Source organism: Streptopelia decaocto (genome assembly GCF_964273445.1).
Source record: "Streptopelia decaocto genome assembly, chromosome: 3".
Lineage (NCBI taxonomy): Eukaryota > Metazoa > Chordata > Aves > Columbiformes > Columbidae > Streptopelia > Streptopelia decaocto.
The window spans coordinates 17,782,557-17,808,782 of NC_138656.1; the positions used below are offsets into that span (position 1 = coordinate 17,782,557).

Sequence of the window (26,226 nt, forward strand, 5' to 3'; positions counted from 1 at the left end):
TTTAATTATCTGTGGAAGAAAGTGATTAAAGACAGCCTACAGAAGTTACAGCTGCAGGATACCGCCGAAACGCCTGTGCTTGAGACCAGATGGGTGGATATTATTGTGATTGGGACATTGTTTTAAGCTACTAGGAGGTGTGTTGGTCCCGTCTGGAGGGGAAGAAGCAAAGGGGGGATATAACTACTGTCATCCACCACCTATGGAGGGTTGGTGAGAAGGTGGAGCCAGACTCTTCTTGAAAGCACATAGCAAGAGGCAACAAGTTGCAGCAAGGGAAGTTCTGGTTAGAAAGAAAAATGTTCACCATGGGGATGGCAAGGCCCTGGAACCAGTGCATGGAGAGGCAGTGGGCGCTCTGCCCTGGGAAGTGCTCATGGCTGAGCTGGACCAGCCCTCGGCAATCTGGTCCAGCTTTGCAAGTCAGCCCACCTCCAAGAAGGGGCTGGACAGGAGACCTTGGAGCAGGTACCTTCTGCCCAAAGCTGCTTTTTGAGCCTGTGATCCATGGCATCCACGTCCATGAGATACTTCCAAGGTTGACCTGAGGGTTTACTGATTCACCACATCACCAAGGTTGCTATAGCGCACATGCCAATGGGGCAGTCTTGGGGTTAACCCCAGGTACTCCCTAAAACAACACCCTAAAGCAGCCTCAGCCCACTGGATCTCAGCCTCCATCACCTCTACAAGTCCCCCGGGCAGCCACAGCTCAGGGCAGAGCTGGGGAGTTTAACCAGGGGAGTTTAAGGCAAGAGGTTTTGGTCCATCTCACAGGTATGTTTGTCAGCCAAGGTGTTTGACATGAATCTTGTTCTGGAGCTGGTAGAAGGTAGCTGTGCTAGGGGTTCATCTTCTCCTTGCCAAAGTCAGGGGGATGACGGCAGAGTTATCTCTGTGGTTTGGGGGGTTTGCAGTTTTGTTTCTGTTACACAGATGAGATTGAAAGTCAGGTGCTGCTCAGTGCTGGACCCAGCTGTGTATAAAAATGTACTGTTCCATCCATTTCCACATAATAAACACATTGAAATGGAACAAGGTGTGTCTCTAACCATCTCCAAGGCTTTACATGGGCCAAGCTGTGTGGGTTTTTTTGTTTTGTTTTGTTTTTTGTTTGTTTTGTTTTGGCTTGGTTTGGTTTGGTTTTTGTTGTTGTGGTTTGTTTTTTTTTTTTGTGTGTGTGTGTGTTGTTGGTTTTTTTTTTTTTTCCTTTTTACAACAAATGGAAGTAGAGCAGCAGGCTGGCTTCAGGGGAGAGAAAGGAGTGGGAGGCAGAATATCACATCCTATTTCCTCTTTTAAACACTTGGCAAGGGAGCGAACTTTCCATTCCCATCTGGCATAAGCAGACTAAACACAGGTTCCCTTCTGATAGCCATCTGCACTCTTCTGCTACCTTTTCCCATCAGTCTTCTGCAGGCAAAACCCAAACCTGCTCACTATTTAAAGATACATGAATTTAGGGAGTGTAACCAAATGATCCCTTTCAGTTACCTTCCTTCCAAGTCACTGAGTGGCGAGCGCCAAGCCAAACAACAGCCCCGGTTAATCAACAGGCTGAGGACATGAAAGCAACTCCATTTGCTATTTGTGAATGCACAGATGTTGTTTATCTTGGATCTCCCCTTGTTGATCCCCTGGGATTAAATCACAGGCCTTTACATGGGGTCTGAGTGCTTTTCTATGGAAGCAGCCTGCAGCAAGACTTGGTCAGACTCGCTGCTCAAGCATCCTCCTTCCCATCTCCCTAGTGATGGGTCTCCTTGCTGGTCCCAGGGCTCCCTGAAAGAAATGGGATGTACTGTGTCACCAGGGAGCATTGGCTTCAGAAATGCTCACTGCCACAAATCTGGGTTATCTCTGCAGGGATCTGTGCCAAGCACATCCTCAGGATGAAGGTGTTGGTGAGGCTGGGTCAACCCAGGTGCTGATAAGAGAGAGGAGATTGCTTGTAGAAGCTGTGGGTGTCTGACTCCTCTGCAGCTCTGTGTTCATCCAACCTATCCCGCATTACAAGCTCAGCATGATTTTGGCCAGGTTTGGGAACACCATGTTTCAAGCAAAGTGCTGATGCAGTAGCTGGTACTATTATAAGAAAGAGCATCCCTGGTCAGGCTCCTATCCCATACCACGACCATACCCCAGTGAATGTTGGCTCCATGTGTGGGCAGGCTTGGCCCCCACATGTCCCTGGTGGTGAGACCCTGTGTTCCATGGCCAAGTGAGGAGGATAATTCCTCCTCCATACAAAACCAAAATGCTCTGAGGGTTCAGGGACATTTGCCACCCGATGCCAGTTCCAGCCACATCTCCCAGCCCTGGCAGGAGTGGCTGCTAGTCCTCCTTCCTGCTTAGGTAGCCTTTAATTTCTAGTGGAGAAGGCCCTCTGCGTCCTTCCCCATGCCTTTCAAACTGCTACGGAGTCCAGCTAGCGTGGCCTGATTGGCAAACCTGCCCACAGGGTTCATGGAGCACTTTGAGAGGCTGCTTGTGGGATGTGTGCCACTTCTTGTAGCACTGTAGTGACTGTGCTCGCAACCTGCTTCCTTGGCTGTCAAGTGCTCTTTTTTTGGGGTGGGGAAGGAAGCCATGGTGATAGCCCTCCATATTGCAGAAACACCCTGGCTGCAAGACAAAGCTGGTGGTGGCTGAGGCTGTGTTTGGAAAGACACCTTCCCACCCACAAACCCTCTGGTGCCGTATGCCTGCTAAATGGGAGTCCCCTTCACAAAACCAGCACACAGGATTTCTCCATAGCTGCGAAACACCGAGCAGCTCTGCCTACAGCATGACTCATCTGTCCTGTATGCGAAGACAGATATGTTCATACGCTCACCCGGGGCTGGGCTGCAGCCCCTTCCCACAGCAGTGAATATGGTGTGGAGATGCTGCAGGGCCGCACGTTCCCGGCAGAGAGCGTGTCCCGCACACGGTGGTGAGAGCAGGCGGCCTCAAACTCAAAGAGAAGGAGGAGGAGGAGGAGGAGGAGAGCCGTGGATCCAGACCTCGGCAGCCAGCCGCTTTCCACACACCAGGGCTGCAGATGCAGCTTTAGTGTGCCTGACACTGCCTCAGAACAACTCAAAGACCTGGGCAAGTATCAGCTTGTGTATCTAGTGCAGCTCTGGAGCCAATTTTCCCCTAAGATGCTTTCTGCAGGAATTTCAGTGCCCAGGTTTACAGTGGCAGGGAGGAGGGCTGCCCCCACCTACGGACAACAGGTGGGACCGGGCCACTGTGTGTCCTGGGTACCCTCAGCAGTTGGGATCGGTACCTGCAGTGTGGCAGTGCAGGTGGGTTTTCACCTGGTGCAATCGCACTGAGGCTGGTAGAGGCAGCTGAGCAGAGAATTTGTCTCTTTAGCGGCACGACTGAGCTGGCGGATTACATTTTTTCAACAGTAGTGACAGATCTAAGATAAAGCCCGTCCCTTCCCCTGCAGGCTGACCAGACAGTGCAGCTGCCAGAGGACAGCAGCCATAGGGCCAATTCGCGCTACGGGAAGTACCCAGAGCCACGTAAAACCAACCACAGTGACCCTCGCTGGGGGCCTTGCTGGAAGAAGAGATGATGCAGTGAAGACTGTGTCCCACCACCACGTCTGCACCTGTGTGCGATGTGAGGAGCTGGGGTTGGGGTCCTTTCCCTTCTGTTTTGGAAACAGCAGGGATAGGGGTGGGGGAGGAGAGGGAAGAACCGTCCTGCTGCAGTGTTATTCTGGGCGGTGGGTCATGAAGCAGGGAGTGAGATGTCTCACTGGGAGTTCCTCTTGTCCCCATTGGGGCCAGTTTTTAGCCTTTAGAAAGGGAGGGAAGAGCTGCCACTGAGCAGGCGCAGGACTGCAGAGCTCAGCCACTTCAGCTATTCATTCCTTGAGTCCTCAAAGATGCAATTACTGCATTGATCCCCCCCTTAGTGAGCTCTTGGAGCAGAAGGCAAAAGGATAACTAGCCTGTGCTCCTAAGTAGGAAGCTAAGGATTTTATGGGATTACTTCTTGCTCCTTGACAGATGTAGGTCTTTTTAGGTCAGAGTTAAGGTCAGTGCTGAGCATCATGGTTTGATTTAATAGGCACCAGTATGAACCTTTCATCAAGACCAGGATGGGGCAGGCTCATGCCTACACGGGACCACGCTGGCTCTTGCATACACATGCGGGTGCAGGAGAGAGTGGGGAGAGGAGCATCACCAAGAACCTGTGCAGTCAGTGTCTCTCTCTCCCGAGTGCCTGGATCAGCTCCCCAGGCCTGGATGTACCACAACCCCAGAGGAGCTGGATGCCTGTGAGGAGTCAGATGTGCCAGCGCAGCCCGATTCAGATGTCCTCTGCCCCTCACATGTATGGTGGCCACAGCTCTTCCTAGTCTGCCTTTAAAAGGGTTTTATCCAACAACCAGCGGAGCTTGGGGCTGAGTGCTCGGTGGGCAATCATCCTCCTAACTTCATTAAACTTCCAGTGCTGATTTGGTCTCCTCAGTCCTTTCAACTGTGCTTAACGAAGGTAACCCTGCTAGGGAAACTCCTGAGGGGCTGCCTTGCCCCCACCTGTTCAGCCTCTCCCATGCTTTGTGGTGGGGATGCGATGGTTTACCTGCACTTAGAGCAGCCAAAGACAGAGCATTAGCTCGGTTATATTGGGACAGATGTGTCTGACATTGATAACGTTAGTCCTCTTTCCTTGCAAAAATAGCATTACTGGTGTAAAAGCTGCTTTGTGCTATTATAGCAGCAGCCACAGTGGTGAGCCGCATTGCTTTAATTACGGCAGCAGAGCCAAACAAGTACTACAGCAGAGATGAGGTCTTACAGAAGCAACGAATTGCCCTGGTCAGCTCCTGTGTTTTGGTGCCTTCCTGATGCTCAGACTGACATGTTCCCTCTCTTCCTCTTGGGTAGGGGACTCGCCTCTGTGTTTCTCAGGCCCCACTCTCTCCCTGGTGCCAGCAAGTGACCTGCCAGAAAGTGGGCAGGGCTGGTGTTGTCACTAGGGTCAACTCATCTGACCAACAGATTAAAAAGGGGAAATAAATATCAGTGGGACACACTGTTAAAAATAAACCTGTTAATAAATAACCCTAGCATAATGCAAAGGTGAAATGCAGTGATTCAGTAACGGATTCAATTTTGTAAATGAAAATATTTTTCATATACCAGTTCCAGCCAAAATGCATTTCACTTCCCCTGACGGAATATAAATATTAACCCAGACACTCTTTGTTCTTAATGTGTCCTTTTGTATTGGCATGATCCAGAGCCAGGCTGAGAGCTTGCATCTCCTGCTGGCTTCCTTGGGGATGCTGGGTCTTCGGTGCACCTGCAGAGCAGACCACCGAGGACCTCTTCTCCTCCCCTGAACGTGGGGCTCTGCTCCTCATCCATGCTGTTTCGGAGCAGATCCCCTGCAAGGGCTGTCCGGGTTCAGCAGGAGGATGGAAATGACACCTCACTTAGCAGGAACCTGAAGGAGGTGCTAGTGGGACATCTAAGCCATGTGAGATCTTCATCAACACCCCATGCACAGACTTTTGAGCCCTACTCTCTGCTGTTCGGTGGACTTCACCTTATTGCAAAATGGCTCTGAAACTCTGCCCTGGCAGGAACAACGGGCAAGGGAGAGGGCCAGGGAAAAGACAATGCTGTTTCAGCCTCTTGTCTGCTGGCCACACGACAAAACAAATCCCAACCAATCACCAGTTTTTAACAGCACAAAGCCAGACTGTGGGCTGACTTTATACTGCCTTCCTCTGCCCCTCTCCCCATCCTCCATGATTTTTATGCTGTGTCCACACAGCAAGTCAGGGAAGAGTTTTGCAAGCATCACTTTCCCCTTGTTCCCAGTCACAGAAACCAGCCCCAGGTGACATGTGCCTTGGAAGCCTGTAAGCCACGTTGGGGCACAGCCAGGACCAGGCCTTGGGTGGAACACTGACCAGGATGGACATAGGGCTAGCGAGCTGCCATATCTTTAGCAATGGAGAAGAAAAGTGGGGAAACAATAGAGAAAGCAGACTCATCATGTTTTAGATTTCTCAAGCCGTTCTTTCCTCCCCTCCATCAGTGCCCTCTCTGCTCTCCTCTCGTTTATCTACAGCAGCTGTCACCATGTGAGCAAAGGCCCCAGTTCAGTAAAGCCCTTAAGCACAAACTTAATTATCAGGACAAGCTTAAGGGCTTTGCTGAATTGGACCTGCAGAACTGGATGGAAACCTGCTGAGCCCCCCCACGCCAGCCTCACTGGAGGGCTGCAGGCTTGGGTCCCCACACAGCCCCTTTCTGGGGGTCAAATAGAACCAGAGTCAATGTTGCAATAGCAGGTCCAATTCACAGCCCTTTAGCAGCCCACCTAGGTCAATAAAATCAAACCCTTCTGCTCTGCCAGCTGTATTCATTCTACTTGCTTCTTCACATGGGGCACAAAGCCCATTTTTGCTCTCAAGTCCCCAACCCATATTGCCACCAGGCACACGGGACAGGACAGACACGTGTTGAGGGCCTTTTTCTTCTCAAGCACCATCTGGAAGTCACCGCGAAATGTGATGCTGGGTGGAAAATGGCTGGAAAGAATGACACCATGAGAGCCCAACTTTTTTCCAAGGAAATAAATAGACTGTGTGGCACAAGCACGGAGAGAAGAGGGTTCATGCTGGGTCAGGTGCAGGTAGGGCCACCCAGGGACAGCTCGGAGTTTGTCTGAGCAGCAGATCCTGCCTCTTAGGAAGCTTTTGCATGGCAGAGGCCTATGGGGCAGTCACTAGTGATGCTACCGAGGTGGCAGGCTGTGGATGGCAGCAGTTTCAACCTTTTCAGAGCATCCCTGGGGATGCAAACTATTCATAAGGGGGGCATGAAACATGGGGAGCAAAGTGAGCTACTGCAGCGTTGCACGGCAGCTCCTGTGTGTGCAGGCATCAGGAACTGAGGAGAGGCTGAGCACCACAGCCCTCTCGGCTGAATGGGGGGGGGGTAATGTCCTGGGTGCTGGCGAGGGTGTCTGGAGAGACAGAGCTTGAGGCCTGGCTCCAACATGGTTGCGGCGATGGCCTGGATTCAACTATTTCAAAGGGCACTGGCCGGTCAAATCGAGCCCCAAATTTAAATTTGTTAAAATAACTTTTTGCAAAACATTAGGATGGAGAGAAATGTTTCCATGGTTTTGTTTTTAAATTCTGAGTGGGAAGAGTTTATTTTTTCACTAGGAAACTTTCCCCATAGGATTTGCGACGCTGGCTGGGAGACAGGAGCCAGCCAGCTCTGCTCCCACATGGGGGTGACACGTTGCCTCGTGCAGCCTTTTACTTGCCCCCTCAGCAAAAGGGAGGTGGCAGCGTGTACAGCTGCACAGGGTCTGGGATGTCAGCACTGCAGGGATGCTCAGCCCCATGGCTATCATGCCGTTAGCCCCGCTGGCCACTGGATCTGAATCTGGATGAGAAGTATGGTTATGTTTGCATGGTTGAAGGGAAATGCAGCGAAAACTCTTACACTGCCAGCAGGTCAGGGGAAAACCTGGGGAAATGACCCTCCAGTAACTTTATTTCTCCTCGGCTCTGGCTATGCACAAGTGTCTTCTATGGGGACAGTGATAGTCTCTTCTTCACCAGTGTGGTGCTCTTGCTAGATGGCTGCTGATTTGTAATGTACGAGTGAATGGCTTTATCACTTGTTCTATCGGTTTCTGCTTTCCCCCAAACCAAAATATTATAGCGATTTATTAATTAACTGAAGAAAAAAAAAGCCATGAGAGCTCATCTGGTTTCAGTCAGTTCAGTGCCCTGGAAATCAGTTTACTCCAGCTGAGTCCAAGCGCTGCTGCTTCTGCCCCTGCGTGACCAGGTAGTCCCAAGTGTTTAATATAAAAACACGCAGCAGTGAAACAGGGGCCTGGTGAGCACATGAGATGAGGAAAGACATGGAACTCAGGGCATGCTGGGTGCCATTTACTAGAACTGTCTGAAAACAAAATGTAAAAAAACAGCACTATGAAGTGCTTACATCTTGTTCCTGTCATTGGAACAGAGGAAGAGCACGGTGGTTCATTCTCATCTGCAATTAAATACTTTGATCTAATCCCATTTTATTCTATCCTCCCATGTATGGCTTCACATTTGTGAGGCCACAAGTGACAGGAAACTCCTCTTGCTTTGCAGCCCTGAGAGGAGTGAGAATTTGGCCTTTTAGGATCTGGGACATAATGAAAACTGATCACTAGGACACAGGGATTTCTACAGTGGTGATGCAGCAGCTCAAGGGTTAATGGGACTCCCTCACTTTCAGTCCAGACATTGCTATAAAGGCTTATCTACAAGGGAAAGCTTGTTTTTATTAAGGTAGGAGCTGCAGATGTGTGTATAACAGCTCCTCTGCTCTGCCTCTGTAGCCCCAGCTTTTCATACGTGGCTGGGGCAAGCAAAGAAGGAGGCATGGCTATTACAGGACAACTCCCCTGCACGGAGAACACCTCCCCTGGCTTATGAAACATCTCCTGTCCCTGGGATACATGAATATCTTCACAAAGACTTCCCCCAAGGGAAGGGGCAGAGGTGCAGCATTCCTGGTACACACCTCACCCAAGAAACATTACACTTCTGGGGATGTGGGGGGGTTTAAGCCAGCTGATCCAGCGAAGCACCCAAGCGTGGTTGATGGAAATCATGGGAGGTGTGCCTTTTCTTTCAAAAGGACTATTAACGCGCTTATGGTTAATCACACGAATAAATCTTGTGGTGGCTTAGAGCCAAAGTGAGCAATAAAAGCACCGATCCCCAGGCCTCCCGATGGGAATTGGCTGGGGCTGGAGCCGATGTTCTCACCAAGTCACTGGGAAGTAATCCACGCCCTCAGCACGGATGTGTCTGGGGATTTTTGTCAGGTTTGTTTCCCCCACCCCCCAAAAAAAAAGGCTGTTATCTGGGTGGAACCACAAAACTATCTGCCCATGCCAGCTGGGATAGCAAAATGGGTGAAGAGTTGATCTGGCTGTGGGAGCCCTGGAGGGTGGATGGAGGGGAGGGTGAGCCCCAGGCCTGTCCCTAGGTCTCCTTCAGGGGCTCAGGTTTATCAAGAATTAGATATTTAAAGGAACATGCTTTCCAAGGAGGGGAAAACCTTGGACCTCAGGAAGGCATTTAGAGAGACAACCTGGTGAGCCTGTTGCAAGAAGGACTTGGGAGCATCTCGGGGTTTTTTGGCTTTTATTTTGTACAAGACCAGGAAATCCATAGCAAGTATGTGTATATTTGAGGGAGACAGGCAGGCGTGTTTCTGATGAAATGTGCCAGGGAATTGAGCTATGGCCCCGTCTCATGTCCCACATTTCAGCTGGACACACTGGGAGATGAAGGCACTCAGGACAGGCTGTAAAGTTAATTTTAAGAGACCTCATGACATGGATTGACACCGCCTGAAGCAGCACCCTGCCTCTCTCCTTCTCCCGGAGTAGTCTCCCAGCCATTGTGTGTACCACCAGACACAGACTTAAGACTGTTCAGCTGCAAAAAGGTCTTCTAAAAAGTCAAGTCTTCATGTTTTCCTAGGGCAGAAATTAGCAAAGCCAATAAGTGTGAGCACCTGTGTCTGGGTGTACACAGCAGGGAGAGAGGGTCCCAGTGGCCAGGCCAGCGAAATGCAGGGGAGCTGTTTCCCCAGCACTTGGGAGACTTGGTTGTATTCTTACTTCTCTCCTCGGCTCCAAACCTTGCTGTTGGGAGGCTTGGTGGGGGTGAAAGGGCTGGATGCACCAGATCTGCCCAGCTGCTGCTGCCCTCCTACTAAGCCCGTGGAAGGTTACCGGCAGCCCTTCGCAGGGAACTCACCTGTAACCACCCAAATTCCATGCGTCTGCAGGGGCTAGATCAGCTCCTTGTGATTCATTTTAATCTGGCACAAAGCAGCAGCTTGCTGAAGCCTTATGTAAAACACCTACATATGCTTCCATTATATATGAATCTAAGAAGATTAAATTATCTGGTCTGAGGAAACACATGCACATATGTATGTACACATATGTAGGTACACATTTATATATGGCCTGGAGGTTGGCTGAGCGGAGCTGAGGGCAAAGCTTCCCTTCAGAAACACTGAACTTGCACTTCTTAGCACTTAAACATCGGGACAAAGAGTGCGTACATGCTCGTGCGTAGTCATCTGTATGAAACGCTGCAGCAGCTGTACAATCTGTGTTTGAAGCTGTACCATGGTAACTGCAAGAGAAGTTTGTAGCTACACACTTGCTCCATGCTGCTGCTCAGACTTCGCCAGCAGAGTGGATAAGCAACAGGTGGAGCAAAACCTGCACTAAACTTTACCGACCAGTGTACAGCAAGATACCACACACTGGGTGAGAACAGAGAGAGGAGAGCAGTCCCCCAAACCACCCAGCATCTCCGCAGCCTTGGTGGGCCTGGCCCATCCTGTGACTGTAAGCCGTGCCCTGCAGCAATGGCCCGTTCCTCAGGGGGCCACAGGAGCACCATCCAGGCACCCACTCAGGGCTGCAGCTGGGTTTGGGGATGCCCAGGCCTTTTGCCCAAAGGTGCTTCTTGCCTTCCAGCAGTTTCATGTCGAGAGGGGACAGTAGGAAATGTGTTTAATCTATAGCTGCCCACAGCGCTCGTGCTACCCGGGCAGCAAATGGATTCGCCTCTTTCTCCTCCCGTGCCTTACCCTTATTGATTCACATTGTTTTGCTAAATATAGCTTGCCCTCGTGAAGCTTCTTGCTCCGCTGCTACTGCAGCTGGAGGTGCCGGGCACAGGAGGTGCGCAGAGGAGCCGGGCTGGGCGGCTGCTGCCCCTTCTCCGGGCCGTGAGCCCTCCCCGCCCGCAGCAGCGGCTGCATCGCGCCCAGGCGGAGCCCGGCCTGCCCCAGGGCTCCCCCCGCCACCACCACCGTGACGGGGGTTTCGCCTCTCGCAGATGACACCGAGCCCCGGCCCGGGGGATGCTCCGGGGGATGCTCGGTGCGACCCCGCGCCGGCCGGTAGCCAGCGGAGGTTTTAGAGGGGTTGTGGGGGGCCGCACCCCACCTCGGGCCGCACAGCCGGGGTGAAAAATAATGAAGCCTCGGGGCCATGAGAGGCCGGGTCAAACCGAACCGAACCGAACCGAGCCGAGCCGAGCCGGGCCGGGCCGGGCCGGGCCGGGCGCGCCACCGCGCGCGCCCGCTCGCAAGTCCCTGCGACCGCGAAATCACAGAACGCCCCCTCATTCCCCGCTTTGTCCCCTCCCTTCCCCCCCACCCCCTTCTCCATAGGCGGCGCGCGCCGAAGCCATTCATGAAAAAGGTGACGTCAAACAGGGGGGCAGGGACGCGGGACGGGCCCCGCCCCCCGGGGCCATTTAAGGTGGCGCGGCGGCGCTGGCCGGGCTCAGAAGGGAGGCAGCGGTAGCAGCGAGGCCGGATTCTTTTGGCGAGCGCATCGTCCCGCAGCGTCCTCCGGTGCCGCTCAGCCGCTCTGCTTGCGGGGCAGCGCCTGGTGCCTCTCCCGCCACTCCCGAGGGCGCGGGGCAGCCTCCGCCGGGACTTCATGTCTGTGCTGTGTCCCCTGCCCTGGTGAGTGGGCGCTTCTCGCGTTGGCTGGAGAGTGGGGTGGGAAATCGTAGCCGCGGGCGGGGGGAGGCTCTGCCCTGGAGGGCAGCTGCCGTGGCCGTGGGGGGCTTGAAGCGGAGCCCCAGCGCGTCTGCTGAGGTTTCAGCTGCTCCCCGGCCGCGGCGGCGTGTGCCCCGGGGGGAGGCGGTGCAGCGCGGTGGCGTGAAGCCCTGGGACGTGGTTTTCCGAAAGGGAGGGAGAAGAGGCTGGTTAGTGGCGGTGCGCACGCCGGGCCCGTAGCGGGATGATCCGCAACAGAGGAACTGCGAACTGTGGGAATTCGCTTCACTTTCTCTAGCTGGAAATGCCATTAAGGCTGTAAAAACAGCGGTGGAATTGGCGTCGTGCACTCCGCTGGTGTGGAAGTCCCTGAGGTTGTAAAATAAGTCAGCAGGAGCTAAAGCACACTAGCTTAAAGAAAAACAAAACAAAACAAAAACCCAGCGCTTGCACTTATTTACTGTGCTTTTTTAGTTTCCCCCCTTAGGGGGCAGCGCTGGAGGGAGCGGAGTTAGCGGTGACCCGCTGCCGCTCCAGCCTCCCGGGGTGTTCTTGAGCCGTGCTCTTGGGGAGGCAGTCGGGGAGTTGCTCCCGGGGGCAGGGGCTGTGCTGCCCGTTACCAGCTTTTTCCACCCTCTTCCGAGGGAGGCAGGAAGGAAGGGACCAGAAATAGACTGCCTGCAGCCTCCTCCTCTGCCTGCGCTTCTTGTCTGGTGCAGCTTAACTCTTGCTCTGTCTTTCTGGAGCCTCTCGGCTGATTTGAATGCTGTCTTTTGTTTCTAGCTCTGATTATCTGAGATCAGCTGAAATGACTGAAGTGATGATGAACACCCCAGCTATGGATGAGATTGGGCTAAGCCCCCGCAAGGATGGCCTGTCGTATCAGGTAAGTGCTTTGTTGGCTGCTTAGGCAGTAATCCCCTATGGAATTGCCTGGGCTGGACTGCAAACCTGGTCTAATGTTCTTTTCCAGAACCTGACCTAATAGGAGGTCTTAACTGTAGTGAGAACTAGTCAACAGGCTGGAATGCTTGTTTGGCAGGAGCCAGTTGACTAAAATATCACTCAGTATCGGACCAGATTGGGAAAGGATTTGGTTGTTTCTGAACTGATGAAGACCGCACTCATTCAGCATTCGCAGGGGCTCAAGTGGGAGGTGGAAAGGTCAGTTAAAGAATTTTCCCCACTCACTGAGCTGAGAGGCCCCTGGGATCTCTTTGTAGTGTAGCATGCAAATGATCTGCCTAGACTGGGGGGACATGTTTATATGGCACTTCCATTTTTTTCCATCTGTTTCTTGTTTTTTCCTTTGAGAGGGTTAACAGTGAGATTCAGTCAGGCCAGGGTCAGCCTAAAGAAGCCTTGAAGTGTCAGTGGAGATACCGGTACCTGAATGCATGAGCCGCATTCATTCTGAAAGTTGTGCACAATATAATTTACCTCTAGATTAATGAGGTGAGCAGGTGGTCTTAGAAACTAGCTTGAGCCTTAATCCTTTAGTCTTGATAACCCTTTTGTTTCCTAGCTTATAGTTAATCAAAGGGTGAGTTGAGCATCTTAGCCTACTAGATCTGTGTTTTCCTGCTCTTCCAGAAGACTTGTTGATGAGATCTGACATAGGTGCTGAGTACATGCAGATGCCTTGTGTCTGGTCTGTGCATCACTCTCAGTGGTAGATCCCAATGCAAGGTTCTTCCTTTGCAGATGTTACACAACCTGCGAAGAGGCAGTTGCTCTAAGTGTGCATTCAAATGAGGTGTGCTGTTGTTTGCTTGCATATTTACATCTGAAAAATGAGCTACAAGGCAATAACAGTGCACTGAAGCATGAAATCAACTGAACTTCAGGCCACAGCTGAGGCTTCCAGCAGAAGCCAAAGACATGGGAGGAAAAGGGGATGCATTGCTTTTTTTGGTCAGAATTCTGGATCTGGATAGTACAAGTTGTTTGGTTTATTGCCTCTGTGTGTGGAAATAACTGTGCTGTGCTTCAGTGCTTGAGTTAGTGGAAGGCACGTGGCCTCTCTTTCCCATAGAGGGGAGTGTACAGCAATGAGAATAGTTATAAACCTGAAGCAATCAAACTAACCTGTGTGGGATGTTCAGTTGTCATTATGGGTCGCCATATGAGGAGGCTTAATCCAGTCAGGTCAGATGCCTCTATTTGCCTGTCCAAATTTTCCAGTGAGAGGCAGAATATAGATGCCCTGCTTGTTCTAATGATTGTTTCAGCAAGGTTTTTCCCCAAGTGCTAGTGACCTTGATAAGTCTGCTTGAGCCAACTGGGGAACAGGCCTGTTTACTTTTGAGTGGATCATCTGAACCTGAAGGCGTGTGTCATAAATACTGACGACTCATATCTATGCAGGGCTTATGCATCCTGGATCTCTCCTCTGTAGTGGTCTAGTCATAGATGACTTGTCTCAAATGCCTACAAGGGCTGGGAACTGCCTCCTGGTACTTTGTGTAAGCCAGACTGATGTCAGAAAGGGTTGAGATATTGAAATGGAAGATCCTGATGGGGCACTATTGGTGTGTGGGCTGTGTAGGAGGTGTGCCTCTAAATCAGGTTAGTGTAAAGAGGATTGGGGAGCAGGCTCCAGCCTTCCTCCTCTGGCTGCTAGGCTGAGAATGTCACAGTGTAAATCAGGGTAAGTTGAAAGCATCCTTAAAGGGTTGAAAAGTCAATTTACAACAGCAAGGACAAACCTGATGCAAGTAGCACTGTGAGCTCTTTGCTCTGCCTCAGACTTTGGCGTTTTGTGCTTCATCTTGCTGATGGAGAGAGTTTCGTACATGGAAAATTGTATGCTAGTCTGAGGGCTGTAGTGCAATAACTTAAAACCAGCCAGAGCTAATGGAGCATGACTGCCCCTACAGTGAGGCTTGTTGTTCTAAGCTGCAACATCTTCCTCCACTCATCTGCAGAGCTGGGCACTCGTGATGTGAGTGTAACAGCCCTTGGCTGGCTCTGAGAGGCAAAAAAATTAAAGTGGAGCCAGAGCTGGGAGGGGCAAGCTTTTAGTTTCAGAAGTTTCTCTTGTTCTGTTAGTAGAACTTGTATTTATTTTACTGCTGAGATGACTGCAAAATGAAGATCCAAATGTTCCTCTTTGGGCTGCGTAGAGCAGGGACTGCCTGGGAGCTGGTGCACATGATCCTAACTATGAGCCTGGGGGCTGCTTCTGCCACCCTGTGCAGACATGAAACTGCCTGGACCAGAGGAGGTGGCACAGCAGCTTTGCTGGAACTGTGAAGGACATCAGTCAGTACCCGCTGCAGACAGACTTGTCCTACCAACAGCACTGCTTCAAAGTATTTTTGCCTTTACTTGGAAGTAAACTGGGGAAACAAACTCATACAGAACATAAACTTCAGCAATCTGATTCCTCTGTCCTATGGAGTTCACTGAACTTCAGGGCTTCTGTCTGTCTTGCTGGTTATGGAGGGAACTTGACTTTTTACTTCTGCCTCCTCCACCCCCTTTCCTCTGCTTATACTCTGCAGTGTCTATCTAGACATCAGCTGAAGGTGTGCACCCCCCTTAGTGAAGCTCCCTGGCCTTTGATGGGCTGGCTGTCATTGCTCTTTAAGCAATGATGTGAAAACTCAGACTGCAAACATCATATATTGGTGATAACTGGGTCGCCTGTATAGGCTTACTAATTTGTACAGTTTTACTTGCAAAATGTGCTTTCTCAGCATAGAAATACCTTTTTCCAGTTAACATGCAAAATGCTTGTAAGTTCATGTGCTGATTTCAAAACCTTTATGTGTAAAGCAGTTTTATAACTGTATTTGAGATGTAAAGCTGCTCTCTTGAGTTCCCTGAAGATGGTTCAGCAAACAGATTTAAAGGGCCTGAGCAGAAGTGAATGGTGAAGTCAGGGCATGAGTCTCAGAGCAGGGTGGCATAGACAAAACAGAAGATGCAGCTGAAGAGATGATGTCATGCAGGGTCTTGTGCCTGCAGTGAAGAGCTATTTCTGGATCCTTAATAGATGTCCCATAATTCCCATGGGACTTACTAAACCAAAAACTTGTTGAAATGCAGCTGATGGCTCAAGATGCCCCTGCCACAAACAGATGTGCATGTGGAGGGCTTCATGTGCTTCCTGCCTGGCAATCTCCGGCAAGCCAGGCCTTTTTCACTGCCAGTCAGAGCTAATGTACTGTTTGCTGTTTCCAGCCTCTAGATACAGCCGTTCTCTGAAAAGCCTCATCAGCACTCCGCCAGCTTGTCCTCTAATGCCATTTCACCGCAGCACAAACGATGCTACTGAAACTGTGGCTGAATTAATAATTTTGAGGAGCTCTTGTCAAAACAGTGTCTTGACCTGAAATCCTGTCTTGATTCCTGGAAGTGGAGCAGGGTCTGAGCACAACTGAAAACACTTCGATACCCAAAGTGTTCATTTTGAGTAATTGCTGTGTCCTGAGTTGAATGTGCTACTTTGCTGCAGACTGTCTACCTGGCTGTCTTGCTGGTCCTGCAGGACCTTGGGCTTCCTTTTAGGAGATGGGCATGTGGAGGCTGAGCTTGTCTCATGCCATCGGCTGGGGTTTGGTTGCCATGGAGAGCCTGAGTTCTTTAAGTCATGATCGCATCATGCTGGGATCTGTATAGGTTAATCACAGGCACAGATAGCTGTGAATCACGTCAGACTGACTGAATCTAGGTAAATAGGCTTAATGCTCCATCCAGTGTCTGTGGCATAAGCTTTGGGTTGTCTGTCTTGTTGGGGAAATAATTTTTGGTGAATGCAACACCTCGTCACCAGCACCGGTGAAGCACTGACTTTTTTGGGGAGCTGTGATGCTCAGGGCTGAGGGGTTTGGGCTGCATCTCCTCATCTAAACTGGGGTACCAAGGCCTTACTGACCCAGGGGCTGATGGCAAAAGGTGGAAATTGAGCTTGCTCTATGGTTGTCTGATTTGCTTGTAAGTTGCTTCATGTCTGTGCAGCCTTGATTTGTACACGGAAGTCCTGCATTAGAGCTGGTGCTTGCTACTGCAGAAGATCTTAACACTGGGTTTAAAAAGTTGGTGGTAGTGCGTTTGGGATAACTTTTTCACATAGCACATCCAAGGCATGGTTACTAGACAAGATTAGTAGGCTGAGTCAATATGTATTCCAGGGTCTGGGACCTTAAATGAAGGCAGAAACAGGATATGGAATAAACAGAGCCCAAACTAATCAAGTTTGCAGCTATGCTACGTAAAAAAGTGTTCCACTGAAATGCAAACTGAAGACAGCAGCTAATCAGAACATCTCGGTGCATGTTTTTTCCTCCTTACTTGATGCCTTGTTACTCTGATGGAAAATTGTTTTCATGTATGAAGTTTCACAGCCACTGTCCCCCAAGATAGTGCAATCTGTCTGTGACAGGGGAGTTGTCACTGTTCATAGACCTCAGTCACACGCTGCTGTGCACATGCTAGATGGAGCTCTGTTTCAAGCCGCTACTGTATGAGTAAATGTATGTATTAGCACTGCTTCTTATAGCTGAAAAATTCTTCCAAAGAGGACACTGAGAGATGACTTAAAATTTCCTGAAATGTGTTTGCCATGCTGCTCAATGGCAGTAAAGTTTTATTTTAAGAACTTAAGTGCCAATTTGGGATTTGGAATATTGACTTGCTACTGCTGAGGAGGCACAGAACTTAGCTTTTTGGTACTGGGTGGGGAAGAGTGATGTGTGTGCATCAGGAGTGTATCCTGTACCTGAATTGGTATGCCTCTCAGTGAGGACTTTTCAGGCTTGTATGGTATTCCGACAATGAAGCAAAGCGTTCTCCCTCAAACAGTAACTTAATTTGGAAAGACTTCATAACCTTAGTGTCCCTGTAATACAATTGAAATAGTTTTCAGCCCCATGGGAGGAGAGACAGGCATTTTAACTATGGGTGTTGGTATGGAGTACGCATGTGGAAGTTGTTTTGAATTTACAAGTGTCACTTGGATTATGGTAGCTCTGAGCTAATCCTCTAACTGTCTGACATCTCTGCTGCCTTTGGTGTTTCTCCATCCCTGTGAATGCTGAGAGGGTATGAGTCTCCCCAGGGCAATGAAAACTTTCCGTTCTTGTTGCCAAGACTTCATTCAAGGGTAGTGGAGCTAGATCATCCAAAGCAGAGGCAAACATGATCTTTCCAAAATAATTTCAGGCTTTCAAGTTTTGGTTTTCACTGCTCTTTCCAGCTGCAAGGCAAGAGTTTGGTCAATTTTTCTGTATTTGGATCAATGCATAAGGAGAGCAGTTCCCAAAACATGATCTGGAGAGGCCTGTGGAAACTAGTCTGGCTGTGAGTGAGAAGCTGTGTTGAGTAGTGCAAGAAGCAACAGTGGTGTCCTCTGTGGGCTCTGAAGGTGTTGGGAGGTTTAAATTGGATATTAGGAAAAAATCTTCACTGAAGGGGTTGTCAGGCGCTGGAATGGGCTGCCCAGGGAAGTGATTGAGTCACCATCCCTGCAGGTGTTTAAAAGGCATTTAGACAAGGTTCTCAGGGACATGGTTTAGTGCTAGAGTTAGGTTATGGTTGGACTCTGATCCTGAGGGTCTCTTCCACCTGAAATGATTCAGTATCCCTCTGTGGCCAGGAACTGGGGCTCAGCTGCAGATGAGAGACTCTGCAGAAGCAGTTGCAGCTCCTTGTGCTGTATCATGCAAGTGAGGGGAAGATACCTCTGAATTGCTGCTGAACTTGCTTTTAGCTACTCTTGACAAACAACTACTTGGTTGTTATTTGTCCCCCATTGGGTGACCAGATCAGCCAGAAATGAGCATCAGCTTCAGCTGTGTGCAAGGTGGCTCCCTCTGATAAATGTGGCGAAGATGTTAACCCATTGCTTCTGTGCTCTGTGGGGGCGTGCAAAGTCTTCCTTCCACATGCCTGAGCTGGGTAAGAGGAGCAGAAGGGGTCACAGGCAGGTTTTGCTAGACAAGCTGACCTGGCTGCTGTGCAAAAGGGTGCAGAGCTTGCAGGTCAGAGCTGAGCTGCTGCATTCCCCCTATGGGGACCTTGCTGCAAGTTTTAGAGTAGGGTGGTTTTTTTTTTCCCATTCTCTAAATCTGAAGTGGGACCAGGTTTGGCGTACAGGACCAACCAATACAGTGTGGCACTACTGCTGTGGGACAGCAGAAAGTTGGTGCTTGCTTATCTTTTTTTATAAAGAGCTTTGTGATGTGGCTTATTTTGGAGTGGGTGTGGAGGCTGGTTGGGGTAAGTTTCCCACCCCACTTCCCCAGATACACAAATGGAGTCTTAATCTGAAACCCTTTTCCCTTTGGTCCCTGTGCTTGGCCTGTTGTGTTGCCCTGCTTGTCACATGTGAGGAAACCTGCCTTTGTGTATTTTTTCCATTGACTGTCCACACCCCTTGAAAGTGCAGTTGCAACATCTCACTTCATGCTGCCTCGACGATTAAAAAGCATGACTTAGTGGAAAAAATTCTGACCTTCTTGGGTTCGGCCTGTCCTGCAGCTGTTTGAGATAAGATTGTGCTAGATTTTTTTTTCTTAATTAGAAAAGCTGCACACCATATTTTGAGGATATTTGTTTGTAAGGAAATGACTACCACTTAATTTCTGGAAAAAAAATCTGGCAGGCTATTTTCAAAGAAATTGCTCCAATTTGACCTAATGTGCTTAAAATGATAGCAGGCAAAGGTTAGTTTAATTATTATATTTGTATTTTTCTTGTCCAGGAGGCTATTTTAATGACATTATCAGCTTATGTAACCTCCTGAACCACACTTCTTTTTCCATTGCAACCTTCTAAACCATGTAATGTCAAGGGTATTTTTTTTTCCTATCCTGAGTTTAGATAACAAGTTGATGCTTAAGAGCCACTGAGTGTACTTCCAGTAAATGCACCATGTGTCTGAAACAGCCTTTGTTTGGCCAAGCAGAAGCCACAAAGCTCTAAGAAACAGTTAATGTCTGACTTGTACCCGGAGTAACTAATAGCACGTAGCTTACACTGCAGTGCCCCTGTTAATGTGCCTGCATTCAAAGACCTCATTCCTGTGCTCTTGAAAAGCACAGGGATGGTGGATATTGTAGTGGGAGCTGGGCTTCTGCACCTCTGTCCCCAGGACCAGGTGTCTGTCTGCAAAGCTCCCTCCTGTTGTGTGTTACCTTCACAGTGAGTTGCTTGCCAGAGGACCCAAAATTACCTTGTCTGACTTTGCATTAAGTAGCAACCTGGTGACTTTCTCAGGTTGGTAACCTGGTTGCCGCAAAGCTTTGGATGTGAGGGAGAAATGTGGCTGAACAGTATAAGACTGAATATTGACAAGGAGGTAATGGTGTGGCTAATACTTGCTCAGCTGAAGAACAAGTTGATAGGATGATGTTTCATTTTGGGGTTTGGGCCAGGGCTTCCCAAGGTTGTGGGTACCTGCATGCTTGGCATGGGGAGTATGATGCTCTGTGGTTAATGCTCAGGCCTCCTGGATGGGGAACCTGCTTTTGTCACTGGAACCACAGAGATCAAATCAGATGAGATCTTGCTCTCTCAAACCATGAGCAACTTGCCTGTCTGGGGCTGGCAGTGCTGTTTTGTGCAAGGATGCTCTGACAGCTCACTGGAGTGCAGCTAGTGGTCAAAGGAAAGCACAGTGCCTGACTCCTCATCTACAACATGCAGAGGAAAATGCATTTTGTGGTTATCCTCTTCAGGGTGTTTAAATACAACTGTAGTGTGAAATGGGCACTCTGGTAAGATTGCTTGAAATAAACAGGTGGCAATTGTTTAATCTTTTGATTACCAATGAAGGGATCTGATGTGGCAACTGGTTCTTGTCGCCCAGCAGTTCTCCTCTGGATAAGCTGAGGTTTGAAGCTGTTAGTTGTTAGCTGTTAGCTCCTGCTAACACTGCACTGGCAGTTTTTCCTGTGCCTGTGACTTTGCTGCGATTCCTAGCAGGATCAGAGTGTGCATCTCAATGGCACTGCCAGCCCATTTGGACCCTGGTGCTGCTGCAGTGCAAGCTATGGGTGAGAGGGAAGGGGTAAGGTACTGCTCTGTGCTGCCTTGGGCGCTGGAGGTCAGAGGGTCCTTGTATTCCTTGCATCAGGGTATGTAGTTGCTGGCTATGCCACAGGTACCTCTTGCCTTAAGAAATATGGTCTGGTCTCCAACCGTTCCACAAAATGAGTGCCCTCCTGCTGAGTTTCAGTCCTGAAGTATGGTGGTCGTAGCGTGCAGAACATGGCCAAAGCTATCTCTGAAATGCAGTTGAACTTCTCTTTTGGTCTGGTGCTGTGTCTCTGGAGCGATGCCAGCCACAGGCCCTTGCTGCGAGGATCTGGGCTGCTCTCGCACTGGGTTGTCACATGTCCCCTTTCCCCTCTAGCAGCAGAACCTGGAGCACAAGCCTGTTCTTGGGTGCAGCTTAACCAGCAGCAGGAAATGAGATCTCAGATTCTCTGATGGAGATAGCTCAGTGTGCAATCTCATGAACATTAATACAAAAGCAGTGGTTGGTGGTAGGGGTGAGGCATTTGGATAAATATCCAAAAGGGCAGATGCCTGTTTGCTGAGCACTATCCAAGCAAGCATGTGCTTTGGAAGCCTCTTGGGCAGCACATGTTTCCAACAGTCAGAGATTAGAGAAGCTTAAGTACAAGTTCATGAGTCTTCCCATCACTCAATGGTTTACTCTATATCCAGAGTAGTCTGCCCTGAAGACCCGAGTGTCCTGAGAGTTGGATTTTTTTGGCTAAGACTGCTTGAACGCACACCCTCTCACAGACTGTTCCTTGGCTCTTTCAGATCTTTCCTGATCCTTCGGACTTCGACCGCTACTGTAAGCTGAAGGACCGCCTACCCTCCATTGTGGTGGAGCCGACAGAGGGGGATGTGGAGAGCGGTGAGCTGAGATGGCCGCCTGAAGAGTTCCTTGTGCAGGGAGAGGAGGAAGAGGAGGAAGAAAACTGTGAAGATGCAAAGAAGGACAACAAGGAACAATAAATGGTATCTGAGGAAAGACAAGGGACCGCACCCTTCTGAAGGAAGAACCACACTTCTTTTGAAAGTCTTTTTACAAAAAAAAAGACAAGTTCAATTTTGCACCTGCGAGATCTTAGTTTTTTTGTATTCTCTGTATTGAGAACTGAAGCCCTCGGTGTCACCAGACCTCCTGAGGAAGGAAGGAAGTAAGGCAGAGAAATGTTTGCTGTTCTTGAGATCGCTATCTGTATTTTTTCCGAGGCGGAGGCAGCAGTGAAATTCCAAGCACATGGCAGAGGGTGACCACGCGAGGACTGCTGGAGGGGGGAGCTCGGGGAGGAGGAGGAAGGCTGGAGCCGGCAGTGTTTGCCAGGAACTGCCTCTGGCTAACAGCGTGAGAACAGAGGCGTCATCTCTCAGATTTGCCTTTCTTGCAGCTTCCATTTTGTGTGTTGGGGGTGGAAGGATGTCCATAGGGAAGCATGGCTAGATGCTCTGCTGATGAGGAGCCTGTAGTTCTCCCTGGTTTGGCATCTCCTAGGGTAACACAAGCATCTGTAGGAGTAGTTGGGTTTCTTGCTCTTGCTGTTGAGCCTGTTTTCCAGCCACTTTTCCCAAAGCTGTTTTCTCCCCTTCTGTTTGCCTTTAGACTCTTCAATGCTGAACAGCTGTATTTGCAGGATAATGTTAGGCTGCTGCTTGTCATCTCTGCTGCATGGCCCTAGTTTATCTTGCAGGTGGTTAGTGTTTTACATCATCAGATGTAAAGATGCTTCTGTCTGCAGTAAGAGCTCATGCAGGTTTGAACACTTTGGATTTTTCTCTCCCGTTTGCTGAGGCTGCTGTGATTGGTCTCATCTTTATACAGTGCCCAAAGCTAGAGAGTGGGCAATATGCCTCCTTGCCTTGGTGCCCTTAAGGCTATAGGGTTTCATGTATTCAGCTTGCTGGTGAATGAGCTCAAGAGGGCTGGGGTGGAGGATCTCCTCCAGCTTTGCACTGCAGGGCCTCCTCAGAGCCCTGGCACTGCAAGACAGGCTGGTAGGGGTGTGCATGTTGGGGAGTACTGCCAGACCTGGAAGTAATCCAAAGATGAAACATCAGATCTAGTGTGGATCATCAGCAGGGTGGGGGGGTGCAGTTTGCAGGAGGGGTCTGTTGAGAGAGAATTAGCCTCGGTGTCCTGAGACAAGATGCATTTCTGTTTCATAGCAAGGGTGGAACATTCATGGGTGTTCAGTGAAGTGCAGACTGGCTTGCAAAGTCTGTGGTTGCGTCCTCTTCACCATATCCTGCTCCAAGGAGAAGTCATCTGTCTGTGTTTGGGGAGGAGGCCAGTCTGCTGCCAGACAGGGTAACCCACTGCTTTCCTGGAAAATGATGATCTTCATAGCTTTGGGGACCAGCTTGGGAACCAGTTTGTCTTGGGATAGGATGTGAAGTTACCACCTAAACCAAATCTGGGGTCATGGAAGAGAAAAGGAAATGTCAAGGCCTTAACCAAACTTTCATAATCCCAATGCCACCCCCCCTTTGCTTATAACTGGTTCCATTTTTAAAATCTATTTGATGTGTGTATTTGTATTTTTAATACCTCATGAGTAGTTAAACGCTGGTGGGGGTTGGGAACTGCTTTTAACATATTGGCAGGATTGTTTTAGTCTTGTCTTGCTTGTGTTTAAACATAATGGCAATAATTTATCAGCTCTGTATAACTGATTTAGACAGGAGTTTGGAGATGAGTTAGCACAAAGGAGAGAATTCAGTGTTCATACACTGTGGCTGGTCTCTGGTCCAGCAATGCAGACCCAGTTACACACACTCCCTGCCTGTCTTGGTGGATCGTTCATCACCAAATGCTCATGATGTGGTGATACCATTTTCTCTAGTGATGGATTCAGCTGTTGTATCTGTAACACTTGTTCTAGTCTTGCTGTCTTACTGGAATGAGCTTGTACACCTGCATACCAGCCAGTTGTCTTATTTCTAAGTGTTACTGTCTATTGGTCTCTACCATCTGTACCACCAAGTCAAAGCTGTGTATCAAAGATAGTACCATGTGGGCAGCAATGAGATGGCAATCCTTGGACTTCAGACCTGCTGTCTGCCCTGAAGACTTGCATACTTCTGTCTGCATCTTTTTTTTGGAAGTATTGTGTATATTTCTATTTGTTGTTGAACATATCTAAAGAACAAAGCACTCCAGTAAAACTCCTCCTGTTGTATGATATACATTATATATTTCTGTAATTCTTTTTTGAGCCTCAGGGAGAAGCTAGCATTTTTTTCAAACTACATTTTTGTCACTGTGACAGTTGTAAATAAAGTTTGAAAATGCTTTCCAAACATACTGGCTTTGTTCTTGCTGCCAAAGTGGGTTGGGAATGGTCAGTCTTCCAGATAATGACCTGTCTTTATGTTTCAGGTCTGAGGTATGTTGACTTGCAAGGTTAATGCAAAGATGTGAAGAGACACTGCCTATCAGCTGAGGCTGTTCTGTGAACCTGGTGGCACTTGTTTCATGCAGGTAGCTGACTTCAGAGCATGCCCTGTGGGGTTGTGAGTCTAAACTTAAAGTGGGGGGCAGCATCTTTGCCTTCCATCTTCCTACAGTTGCTTATTGCTGTGGGAAAGGCTGCAGCAAAGTGGTGCTCCAGCTTATGTGGTCCTGAAAATTGTGTTTATATCTATAGTGTCTTATCTGCGATCTATGTCTAACCCTTACCTCACCTTAAAGAGCATGAAGTCGTGGAGAGCTGAGGCTGTGGGTCAGTACTAATGCATTACCTGTGTGTGTGCTTACCCTGCCCCAAGCAGCTAGTGTGAAGATACAGCTGTGTGCTGTTCTGGTATCTGCAGAGCTACCTGGGGTTGTCTGCTTTGGCTGTTCTGGGTCTAGAGGTCACCTCTTCTTGAGCAGTGATGTGTGCCTTGTCACACACAGATGGCTGTGTGCTACAGCTTGCAGTGCTGTCCGAGGAAGACCTGAAGGAAATTGCACTTCTGAGTGTGATTCTGAACTCATTTGGTACCAAGGGAGTGTCCTGGGTTTAGAAATCTGACCATGTCAGGATTCAGTAATTCAAATTGTGTATTTAATGGGATTAAATTTTCCACTAAAACCAGGTGATAAGAAACAAATGCCCTAGAATACCTCTATCTTTCAGATACACAGAGAGAAGTTCCTGTGATTTGGCAAGTAGCAGAGTCTAATCTTACCTATGCAAACAAGCTGGGCTGAGGTTAGAGCATTATGTTTACATGAGACTGGCTTAAATACATCAACTAATGACTCTCAGATTTAATGCTTGAACTAAGTGCATGCTCAGTGTGAGCCCCACAGTTAAAGACTAATTGTATTGTGCTCAACCCTTGTGGATGTTCTATGCCACAGAAACACAAATGCAATGTTAAAGCTTGCTTCTCCTTTTCTTCAGTCAGCCCCCAGCTAAGGTGCTTTGATTTCTTCTTCCCTTCCTTAGGCATAGAATTACTTTCCTTGTAGAAGCTGCTGCAGCATTTCCAAGAATTGCTGGTCTGAAATCAGTGAAGATGCTTAGTCCTGCTCTGAAGGTTTCTGATTAAATTACAGTACTGGTTAGGGAAACTGCAAATGAATTGAGATTGTCTGCTACTTCCATGTGCTTTGCACGAACAGGTTTTTCAGGCTCATGTCAGAATGAAGCCACTCACTTTGTGTCCTGATGCATCCTACTATTTGGGGGCTGGGCCAGAAGGGCTGGGCTCACTCTGCCTGGAGGTCTGCTTTGTGTCAGCCTGGAGTAGTGCTGGCAGGAGAGTGATGGTGAGATGGGGGCTCTTTTCTGGTCTTCAGCTCTGGCTGTTACCCTCAAACTGAAACTTGCATCACCAAAATACAATGGGCTTGCTGCTGAATGGGTGACCCTGAGTCATCCCAAGAACGTAATGGGCGGCATGAGGACCTTTCATTGTACATAGAGCAATGTTTCTTCTTCTGGATCTCATTTAGACTTGAGGTGTTTGTCCTCCTCAGAGCTTTGCTATGTAGTTGCAATTGATGACACAATAAGCTCTGCCCTGCTTAGTTCAGACTGTTCACTGTCTCAAATATTTGGTTTGGTTTTGGTGCATATTCACTTCTGTTTGGCTTCATCGAAGCACACTGTCACTTGAAACACACTGCGCAGATAGACTTTTGGCATCTGGCTTTGCCTAAGTTTGGGTGCAGCTAGGCAAAATCATTGCTCTGCAGGACTGCAAAGATAATTCAGCATCAGTGCTGCACATGGGGAGCAGCCATCACTTGGACATGTCTGCTTAGTGTGTGTCAAAGTCCTGCTCTGATGTAACCATGCTCCTCATCACTGTGAGCAACAGGAAAACCAGTGTTGTCTTCCAGCTGCTGCGTGAGGATAAGCTGGGCACCTCCTTCCCATTTGAGGTCCTGCAGGAACTTCTCAGCAGCTGAGGACACAGACACTTTCATCCCTGTGATATTGATCTGCTTTGTTATCCTTTGAAGCACAATCAAAACAAAACCCCACAACCACTAGCATAGTCACCTAGAAGGAAATGAGGGATGTGAAAAGTGATGGCCTGTAATGCATGTGTTCTGAGTTCTCCAAAAGCAATCCTGGGCACCAAGCATCTCTATATGAACAAGAACAATTACCATCCCTACATCCTTGTTTGAGGAGAAAAG

The 26,226-nt window shown here is 49.1% G+C and overlaps 1 protein-coding gene across 1 annotated transcript; it reads left to right on the top strand.

Annotated features, from left to right (window-relative positions):
• Positions 1 to 11,356: 11,356 nt before the first annotated feature.
• On the top strand, positions 11,357 to 23,888 carry LBH (LBH regulator of WNT signaling pathway). Its single transcript, XM_082048092.1, has 3 exons — positions 11,357 to 11,549; positions 12,369 to 12,471; positions 21,366 to 23,888. Exons 1-3 carry the CDS (start codon positions 11,524 to 11,526, stop codon positions 21,561 to 21,563), a joined length of 327 nt encoding a protein of 108 aa, XP_081904218.1. The 5' UTR covers positions 11,357 to 11,523; the 3' UTR covers positions 21,564 to 23,888.
• Positions 23,889 to 26,226: the final 2,338 nt, after the last annotated feature.

Bases quoted from the DNA above. Each gene is read 5' to 3' on its own strand.
- LBH (XM_082048092.1), top strand. From the start codon at position 11,524: ATGTCTGTGCTGTGTCCCCTGCCCTG. The intron at 11,550-12,368 runs GTGAGTGGGCGC...TTTTGTTTCTAG, and splicing joins GTGCTGTGTCCCCTGCCCTG to CTCTGATTATCTGAGATCAG. The intron at 12,472-21,365 runs GTAAGTGCTTTG...TGGCTCTTTCAG, and splicing joins AGGATGGCCTGTCGTATCAG to ATCTTTCCTGATCCTTCGGA.